The sequence below is a fragment of the Tachysurus fulvidraco genome, chromosome 3 (genome assembly GCF_022655615.1).
Source record: "Tachysurus fulvidraco isolate hzauxx_2018 chromosome 3, HZAU_PFXX_2.0, whole genome shotgun sequence".
Lineage (NCBI taxonomy): Eukaryota > Metazoa > Chordata > Actinopteri > Siluriformes > Bagridae > Tachysurus > Tachysurus fulvidraco.
Window position 1 is genome coordinate 12,427,919 of NC_062520.1, and position 11,044 is coordinate 12,438,962.

At 37.4% G+C, this 11,044-nt stretch overlaps 1 protein-coding gene across 1 annotated transcript; it reads left to right on the plus strand.

Annotated features, from left to right (window-relative positions):
* Positions 1–8,478: 8,478 nt before the first annotated feature.
* Positions 8,479–10,973, plus strand: mettl6 (methyltransferase 6, methylcytidine). Its single transcript, XM_027148883.2, has 5 exons — positions 8,479–8,990; positions 9,070–9,204; positions 9,910–10,080; positions 10,440–10,581; positions 10,667–10,973. The coding sequence occupies exons 1-5, from the start codon at positions 8,724–8,726 to the stop codon at positions 10,804–10,806; spliced, it is 855 nt and encodes a 284-aa protein (XP_027004684.1). The 5' UTR covers positions 8,479–8,723; the 3' UTR covers positions 10,807–10,973.
* The last annotated feature ends 71 nt before the right edge of the window (positions 10,974–11,044 follow it).

An 11,044-nucleotide genomic window follows, 5' to 3' on the forward strand; every position in this document is an offset into this window, starting at 1 on the left:
ACTGCTTTAGCCAGCAGGCTTCACCCCAATTTGTTTCTACAGGTGTGCATATAAAGGTAGATCAGCTTCATCACCATCAGCATTATCCCAGTGAATCTAAGACTGATACTGGAAAGATTTACAAAATGTATTTATAAAGATGATAGATAGTACATGATTAGATTGTAACATGTCCTGTGTAAATTGTAATCCTCCGACACACTCAATTAGAAGACAATGGCAGCTTACTTACATGAATAATTCATAATAAATATACAAATAAAAATCATTTATTGTATATAGTTTGAAATATCTTATGCACTACATGAGAACAGAAAAAAAATTATCATATATGTGTGACGTGAAGGCTGTAAAGTGGAATTTTAGATTATGGTTCAACCTGATTTTTCAAGTGACAAACATCACTCATTTATCAGTGTAGTCTTAAATTAACAGTGAAACCTTGCAATCATAGAAACATGTGAATTCGTTTAGTCTATGATGAAATTGCTGACAAATACTCTCAAATAAAAGCACTAAAATCAGAAGATATAATAACAGACCTGTACTGCCCTCTAGTGGTCATGACACAGAACATTTACACAAAGTTCTGTGTCAGGTTGCAGCCAGGTTGTCATAAGTGTACTGTATCTTTCATGTTCATATTTTATGACATTTATAATCAACAATAAACAACTGAAAACAAATAACTACAAAAAAGAAATAGCATTTTAAGAGTTTTAACTAATATCAAAGGTTTTTAAGATTAGCTAAAAAGCTCCCTCACGTTTGTTAGGATACTTTTAAATTGATGATGCCTCATGTCATATAAAACTAACAATTTTTTTTCTACACATCATGTCTATGTCTTGTGTAAGACAGGAAGAGCAGCAAAGAGGATTTAAGAGGATTTTTTCCACTGCTGCATAGTCCAGTCACAGCCAGAAGGATTAAATATAATTTTCTGTTCCACTACATATTAAATTGTATGCTTAGTGAATTTTAAAATCCAGTTGGGTGGCAGAGTAGACAGTGCGGTCCGTCTTTTTAGGGTTTAGCAAAAATGACTCATTTTTCATTCCTCCTTTTATATGCCCTTCTTAAAACATATAACACCAGGTAGATGAACAGAAGGTAGAACAGAAACTCTTCTTCAGGCTTCGAGCTTTGAGTTCATATAAAAGGTTAATGGATATCACAAATGTTTGTTTTTTATGACTGCGTGTCTAAACATTAAAATATATAACTGTCATTGTAATTTCTTTAAAATTGCAATTTCTTCACTCTTATGGCTCCTTGTATGTTTTCTTCTTAGTAAAAGGCTCATAGCTTCATAAACATAATGTATACGGTTCATACTGTCATTGACTCTACATAGCACTCTCTGTTCCCAGTTGTTCATTCAGCTAACAGGCTTAACCCCAATTTGTTAAAACAGATGCAAGTATAAATTACTTTTATGGCATTTGGCAGAAAACCCTATCCAGTGAACTTACACTGAGACTTACACTTAGAGACTAAGAGTACTATCAAACTACAAACCTAAAAATTATCTAAAAACACACACAAGACAAAACATTATTTTTTATAAATAACAAAGTGCTAATTGAAGTATTTCATGAAGCGGTAGGTCTTTAATCATCGTTTGAAGGCAGCCACTGACTCGGCTGTTAGGATATTTAACCTACACACCAGAACGGAGAAGAGCATTGATGCATGCCTTCTTTGTACCCTGAGAGGTAGTGGGACCACTCAAGCAGTTCTAGAGGGCATGGTGCACTGAGTGGGTAAATGCTTGAAGGTAGGAGAGTGCTGGTCCATTTTAGATTTTGTAGGCAAGCAACAGCATTTTAAATCTGATGTAGGCAGCTACAGGAAACCAGCGGATTGTGTGAGAAGTTGGGAAGGTTAAAAGAAGTCATGCAGCTGCATTCAGGATTAGTTGCATAGGTCGAATGGTATGCAGAGGAAGATCTGCCAGGAGCAAGTAGTCTAGTCTCAAAATGACAAGAGGCTGAACAAACACTTGATAGCCCTTGTTGATAGAAATGGACAAATACTTTCTTGTAATTAAGAAATCAACATGATCATATCAGATTAGCAATGTGAGAAGAGGATAATTCATTGGTATCAGAGTATCAGTGCACCATGCCAGAAGAAGAAGAACAGAGGAAGATCTGAGTCTTGTGGAACACCAGTGAGGATGTAATTAGATGTTTTTTTTTGTCACACAAATGAAGATGGGTTTTCTTCTGGGCCCGGTTCCTCTCAAATTTTCTACCGCATATCTTCTAAGGGAGTTTTTCCTTGACACGGGCTTGCTCATTGGGGATAGATGTTAGAGATAAATAGTTTTATGCTTCTGTAAAGCTGCTTTGAGACAATGTCAATTGTTAAAAGTGCTATACAAATAATTTGATTGAATTATATTTCTTATGACCATTCATCCAATAGGAAGTCATGCTATGAAACACATTACAAGATTATGAGGACTGACAAGAGAGTTGTTGAAAGGTCCAGGAGAATGAGGACTGATGACAGTTTGGTTGATCTATCAGCATGACACGTCTCAGTAACAGCCACATGGGCAGTTTCTGTGAAATGTGTTGGATATGAACCAGACTGATTTGGATCTTGGAAGTTATTCCAGGAGAGGTGTAGGAAAGTTTATTGTAGATGGTGTGTTCAGGTATTTTAGAAAGAATACAAATATAAAAGTGATATTTGTCAGTAGTTGGTGATGTCTGAAAGAGCTGGATTGACTTTTTCAGGATGGAAATAACGCTTGCTGTCTCTAATGCAGCTTCTAAATGACCAGAGGTCATAGAGTCATTAATGAGAGTAACAATGAAGGGTAAGAAATTTTGTGAGCTGTTCTGGTGCATTGTATAATAATTTAAACAGAAGAGTGTGGTATGTGACATGATCCATTTAGAGTTGTGAATTTCTCCAATCCATAATTAATTCTATTAATCTGATTAACTCCTAGATTTACAAGATAAAGGGCACAGGAAATCCATAGATAGGGAAAGTGAAGAGAGGAAGTATCATTGGCATACTTCAGCAGAATAAAGGAAAAGGAATCAGATGATAGAATCGGATGATAGAGTATATGAAACTACAAAAGGAAGAGGAGATTGGAGAAGTTGGAGGGAGTGGGAGAGGGAGAGGTGTACTGTAGCTGATATTAGGTAGGATAGGGAGTGTGATTGTTACAGAAAAAGGCAGAAGAAAGACCAGGTCCAAAACATTTCCTCCCTTGTGTGTGGGAAGGCAGCTGTTGAATGTCAGGGAGAAGGAATGCAGAAGAAAATCTCCTAGGGAACCAGGATGGAGATAGATGTCAATCATGAGAAGGTTTAAAGAATGAGAATTCAAGATATAACAAAGAAAATGGTGTAAAGGATCATCTCCAAGACAAAACATAAAATTTATCACCACCATTGCCAGTTAATTACTGTATGGAATGTGAGAGAAACCATAGGTAGAGTGCAAAGCAGCCAGTGTAGCAGAGTTCTGTGGAAAGATCCAGGTCTCTGTTAGTGCCAAGCTTCTGGTACTGTAGTTTGGCCTTTGGAGTGTTTCTGTGTCTGTGAGAGGTTATATCACATGAAGTGTAACAAACACTCTACTAACCAAGAAGAGGTCACAACTACTATCTAAAAAGTGAATTTTACCCTATCTAAATTAATTGTGCTACTATCTGCTATCTGCTATTCTGCTGTTAAAGCCTTTTCATCTTTGATATATTTTAGAAAACCCTGCCCATAATTCGCATATTAAGAGAGACTGGAACTCCTCTCGATTAGCATACTGTAGATGGAACTAATTAGCTAGAGACTTCCATTCAATGCTACAGAATCAATAACACTAAATGCGTTAGAATAGAACCAACAGAGTCATGTAGCACACAAAAATCCTATCTTACCAGTAAAGAATAAATGCAAGATAAATATATAACAGCATCATCAGTGAGATTTTAAAATCTCATTATGTCATTATATCAGATTAAAGAAAAAAAAAGTTTATACTGCAGATAACATGTAATTAAAATAACAAAAAAAAAAAGAAAATAGTTTTCATGGCACTTTACCACAGACCTATACAATTTAATAGAATTAGGAATGATTCAGCAGATATGATAATTAAGAATAACAATGGTTGTTATTTTATTCTCCAGAGACACTCTACTAGAGGTTAAGCACCAGGTGTCATACCTTATCATCCTGAGAGTCGAGTTATCACACACGCCTCTTTTCTACAGACCAGAAGCAAGTAATCAGTGGTGACATTGTCACAAATTGGCCATTTCCCACAAGAGCTGTTTGACAGATGAGAGTGGGAATTTGCGCACACATCACCAGATTACAAAATTTGACTTTAACTAAGTTTGAGATTAATGCTGGATATAGCAGCATATGTTGGCTGGGAAATTGGCACCCGTTAAGCATCAGCATAAGAGTCTTGCTAAGTTGGTCTAACTGCAAGAGTGATCTGCTAGATATTTTTGATGATATGTCCATTTTCATGTTCTCGTCATGTCCCTGGAGAATGCTCTGATAACATCACCTGACAGCAGAAGAAACATTGGTAATTCTCTGTTCATGCTGCTAGACTTTTCTTAATTATACATTTTTGTGCCTGGTGTTTGGAACTCAGCTGCTTGTTCATTCTCTTGTCACCCCATGATTGGATTACTGCAGCTAACAGCTGGCAGGTCTTTCCTGAGCACAGTAAAGTCAATCCAGAACAAAGTTTGAAAACTTGTTTTTGAACTTGCAGGGTTCTCCTACATCACTACATTCATGTGTTCTTGCCACTGGCTTTGTGATCTCAAATTTAGGACACTGCTACCTGCTTATGAAGCCATTGTTGGACCAGGGTTAGATCCCTCAGGACACAAAGAAATCAATCACACACCCAACACTCTTCTCTTTACTGACACCATGCTAGAATGAAGTTCTTCGGGCTATCAAAACAAGTCACTGACTGTCTTCAAACAAAGTAAACATTGTAGAAAGAAACAGAAATAAATGAGTTTTATATGTCCTTGTATTTGTGTAAGCGTTCTCCATGTTCCCCAGTTTCATCCCAACTCCCAAAAACACACAGCTAAATGGACTGGCTACTCAAAATTTTCTGCAGGACTGATTGACTCCAATGGTCTCCACTCTCTGAACAGAAAAACATCACTGGTTCATGACAGTATGGAATCTAAGGGAGCAGTGGAGGAAATTCAAACACCAAAAAGAGGTATCATAGCTTTAGTTTATAGCTCCTCCAGTCCAGTGGGTGATGAGTGCGATTGGTTGCTGCATTTATTTAACCATACTGTTAGCAGCGGCTTATTATAGATTTTGGTGAGGGAGGACAACATTAAAATGTCATAACTTAAGTCAAGAGTCTGTGAAACATGGCTTATGCTAAATTAATAAAAGTGATGTAATGAAACATTAATGAACACTGAAATAAAACTGTCATAGAGCATGTTTGTGTCCCTGTTCCAGCGAGGTGCACACACAACAGAATTAATCATTAATCATTAACCAGGGTTGCCAGGTTTCATTACAATTTCCAGAACAGAATTTAACTTCTGACTTCTTTAATAAATGAACATGTTTCATTTTGGGTTTTGTTTTTCCCTCAGCCTTTCCATAGGTACAGTAACAATGCCATAACGGTGCACACACATTTCAAAAATATAATATTATCCACTGTGGTTCCTTCTTCCAATCTATGCTATACATTGTAGATACACTATTTATTATATGTAACCTTTGTTTGTAGAGATTTAATTTGGCTTATTTGCTATAAAGCAGGGTTGAGGTAGATTATCTGTTCCGTCTGCTGCTCTTCTGCCACTGGATGTTTATAGAGAGAGACCACTCTCTGGTGCTAAATGGAGCAGTGAGCATGCTTTATTAGGAAACTAATACACAGGAACTAACCAGGGAGTGGAAAATGATCAGGATTGGTAATTAGTGTTGATTTATATTAGGAGTGAAATAAGTTGTTTGATAGATTAAGAAGCTAAGAGATGTAGAGTCACATCTTTAAAATAAGTGCACTCTTTGGTGTCTGTACAGAAAGCTGCCAAATATAAGGCAGTCTGTTATTGAATGCTTTAAATCCAGACATGCATAAAATTAAGTATGTGGTGATAAGGTTTGAACAGAATACAGAATGGTCAAAATATTTAAAAAAAAAAATAATAATATATTTCTTTATCAGATTTTTCATCAAAATGTTTGTAAAATGGGTTGGAAATTGTTTTCATGTTTCCAGATAATGAATGTGGTTTAGATTTCCATAGATATTGAACACAGATGGGTTCAACGCCTGTCATGAAGCGTTGGAGTGTTGTGTAGTTTGTTGATTTAAATTTCCTCATGTTAAAGAGAAAATATCTCCTGCAACCAGAACCTAATTAAAGAAGTGAATAGATTTTTTTTTCTGTAGTTGTCTGTGGAACAGAAGAAAATGTTCAGAGATGTCTTTTGTGTTTGCTGGATATTGTATGAACTGACTTGATGGAGCATGAAATTCCCCCTTTATTTGGTGTCCCAGTATATCAAAGATTGCATCAAATCAATATAAAGCGGTGAAAACTCATATCACACTGTTGTTACAGATTATAGCAGATAAGAATGGAGAGCTGCAGTCCATATTTTCCACCCTTAGGCATCTTAGAGAGAATTCAGAGTAATGACTAGTGATGGAAAAAGATGTACATACAGATGTACATGTAAGATGTTATTTCCTCCAGGTACTCCAGTTTCCTCCCCCGGTCCAAAGACATGCATGGTAGGTTGATAAACACACTGCTTGAGTGAGTGATTGCATGAGTGAATGAGTGTGTGAATGTGTGTGTGTCCTGCTATGGGTTGGCACTCCATCCAGGGTGTATCCTGCCTTGATGCCCGATGACGCCTGAGATAGGCACAGGCTCCCCGTGACCAGAGGTAGTTCAGATAATAGTGGTAGTGGTAGAAAATGAATAATTATATAATATTATAAATGAATAATTATATAATATTATATATAATACACAGATGGGGATATATATATCCGTGTATGTTACACACACTACTACAAAAAAGCATATCGCACAATATTGTTATTTGCACTTCCCACACTTTATGGACATAACTGATCAGTCATATATTCTGTACTCATATTTAATACTCATAATGTCTATTGTATCACATCTGGATTCTATAGTCTGTATTATCTTGTATAGTATAGTGTTATTTATGTCTGTACTTTTGAGATTCACAAACAGCTGGAACCAAATTCCTTGTGTGTGTCAACACACTTGGCCAATAAACGTGATTCTGATTCTGATTCTGATATATACACTGCTCAAAAAAATAAAGAGAACACTTAAACAACACAATGTTACTCCAAGTCAATCACACTTCCCACTGAAATCAAACTGACCACTTAGGAAGCAACACTGATTGACAATCAATTCCACATTCTGTTGTGCAAATGGAATAGAGAACAAGTGGAAATTACAGTATAGGCAATTAGCAAGACACCCACAATAAAGGAGTGGTTCTGCAGGTGGTGACCACAGACCACTTTTCAGTTCCTATGCTTTCTGGCTGACGTTTTGGTCACTTTTGAATACTGGCGGTGCTTTCACACTAGTGGTAGCATGAGACGGAGTCTACAACCCACACAAGTGGCTCAGGTAGTGCAGCTCATCCAGGATGGCACATCAATGCGAGCTGTGGCAAGAAGGTTTGCTGTGTCTGTCAGCGTAGTGTCCAGAGCATGGAGGCGCTACCAGGAGACAGGCCAGTACATCAGGAGACGTGGAGGAGGCCGTAGGAGGGCAACAACCCAGCAGCAGGACCGCTGCAAGGAGGAACAGGAGGAGCACTGCCAGAGCCCTGATTCCAGCAGGCCACAAATGTGCATGTGTCTGCTTAAACGGTCAGAAACAGACTCCATGAGGGTGGTATGAGGGCCTTATATACACCGGGCATTTGCCAGAGAACACCAAGATTGGCAAATTCGCCACTGGACATTACATCAAAGTTGGATCAGCCTGTAGTGTGTTTTTCTACTTCAATTTTGAGTGTGACTCCAAATCCAGACCTCCATGGCTTAATAAATTTGATTTTCATTGATAACTTATGTGTGATTTTGTTGTCAGCACATTCACCTATGTAAAGAACAAAGTATTTATTAAGACTATTTCATTCATTCAGATCTAGGATGTGTTGCTTAAGTGTTCCCTTTATTTTTTTTGAGCAGTGTGTGTGTGTGTGTGTGTGTGTGTGTGTGTGTGTGTGTGTGTGTGTGTGTGTGTGTGTGTGTGTGTGTGTGTGTGTGTGTGTGTGTGTGTGTGTGTGTGTGTGTGTGTGTGTGTGTGTGTGTGTGTGTGTGTGTGTGTGTGTGTGTGTGTGTGTGTGTGTGTGTGTGTGTGTGTGTGTGTGTGTGTGTGTGAGCGAGTCTTTTTAATGCCCACTAGATGTCGCCATACTCTATTATTCTAGTCCCGACAATTTGTCTATACACGAAGAAAAGTAAACCGGAAGCGACGACCTCCGGAGCTGAGCATAATTTTGTGTGTTCTTATTTCGGAACCTTTTTTATTCTTAAATAAAGTACATATCTGTTTACTAAGTGATCTAAAGGCCTATTTAAACAAACAATGACCCAGCTCCTGTTCTGAAGGTACAACAGTTCTACATCCTGTAATGTAATGAAGTAAAACCAAAGGAATTTAAATAATGGCCCAAGAAACAGATGGATGTCTGGGGTCAAAGGTCACTGAGCTTCCTCTCCAGGCTACAGATTCGTGTACAAACATTTTGACAAAAGAAGAGCAGGAAAAACTGAAGAATGACCGCGTTTTGGTGTCAGAATTTAAGCAGCAGAAGTTGGAGGTTGATGCTCAAAAAAACTGGGATTTATTTTACAAAAGGAACAGCACACACTTTTATAAAGACAGACACTGGACAACGAGGGAGTTTGAGGAGCTTCAAGCTCACAGACAGGTGAGTTACTGATGCCCAAGTGTTTATATGTGCAATAATCAGTGAGAAACTGCTTCACTGCTTTGTTTTGGCTTTTCAGTTCGAGGCCCAGAAGCTGCTGATGCTGGAGGCTGGATGTGGAGTCGGTAATTGTCTTTTCCCTTTGATGGAAGAGGATCTCAACATCTTTATCTACGCTTGTGACTTTTCTCCTCGAGCCGTACGGTTTGTGAAGGTGACTGAGACTAAGAGTTAGTTATGGATCTCTTTCTTGCAGTTTCTTACAAAAAGTACTAAAAATAAATGGCTGTTTTGCTTCATATAAACCGTGACACCAGAAAAGAGTAAACACAGTAGTGAGACGCTTGTGGAAGACCCAAAGAGTTTGACTCAAGTTAAACAATCACTAACAATGTTCTAAACAGTTAAACGATGTTTTGAAATACTAACAAACTATATGTGAATGTTTGACCAACCACAAATCTGATATTGTAGTAAAAGATCAAATAAATCTGTCTCTAAGCTTAGAATTTGACCGTAATTGACTTAACACAGGAAACGTGTGTGTTTGTGTGAGAGAGAGAAATGTATTTGTAATATGCAGCAATAAGTTCATAAGAAATGCACCACACATTATAAGTAGCCCAGGGTGTCCACAGTATAGACTTTTAAAAGGATTTAACAAGTTGATGTCATTCACGGCGACTTTTGATAACACAACCTCTCTAAACACTGTATATACTTCATATAATTATCTCAGTAACATTTCCATTGGTTATTGTTTAATCCTTCATATAAATCCTGATATAACACTAAAAAAAGTGATAGGAAATTTAATAAGAAAATAGTATCTGTGTGTCCTCCTGCATGTTAACAAATCTTTAGTGAGTTTAGGTTAACACTGTTCATGCTCATATGAAATCTTGTATTTGCTTTCCAGGAAAACTCTCTGTACTGTCCAGAGCGATGTCTGGCATTTCAGTGCGATCTGACTAAAGACGACCTCCGTGCCACCATTTCAGAAAACAGTCTGGATGTTGCCACTCTGATATTTGTCCTGTCAGCTATTCACCCTGACAGAATGCAGCTAGCTGTGGAAAACATTTATCGGGTAAAGTAACCTGAAGAAGTAGATGGTGTGTGATGTTTAGAGCTATTTTCCCACCAAACCTAAAATTCATTGATTATTTTAAGGATGATTAAAAATCAGGGTGTGATTAGTTTTTAACCATGTGATTAGCAGAGGTAAAATTACTGTGAACTTTGACCTAATATAATGACATTATGCGTTGCAGTGTAAACAGTAGATATTAATGCTTACTTTATTAATTATTACTAAAATATTTTAAAGTGTACTTGAGTATGTATGAAAGTGTTATTTTTATTAATCGTGCATTTTTAGGCCGAATAGAAATATAGCACTGTGAAAGGCAAAACAAAAACATGCTGTCATTTCTGTTGGTTTGGCAGGTATTAAAACCCGGAGGAATCGTCTTGTTCAGGGACTACGGCCTCTATGATCATGCCATGCTGAGGTTTAAATCAGGGAGCAAGCTCGGGGAGAATTTCTACGTGAGACAGGATGGCACTCGTTCCTTTTTCTTCTCCAGAGGTTAGTCACTGTCAGTATTTTTTTATGTAAGTTTATTTTTTCTGTAAGTGAGTATGAACTAATGAACTCTTTGTATCTCTTGCAGAATATTTGGCCAATCTGTTTCAGCAGGCAGGATTTCACGCTCTTGTAAACGAATACGTTCTGAGAGAAACTGTGAACAAAAAGGAAGGACTGTGTGTTCCACGAGTATTTCTCCAGAGTAAATTCCGCAAGCCCGAATGACTGTGGTTTTCATTGGTGCTTTGTACATAAATCCATTTAATTCAGTGAATATTAGCCATATTTTTATGCAGTGTATGAGTCAGTCAGTTATAGTAATTGAATTGGTTCACAATGTTCATAAAGTGTCAAATAAATTAAATGTATATATGATCTGTACTTAGATTATATAAACTGTGTGTGTTTCTTTTTTGTCTCAGTTACCCATAACCCTGTCAATACTATCTTTTAACACAAGAGG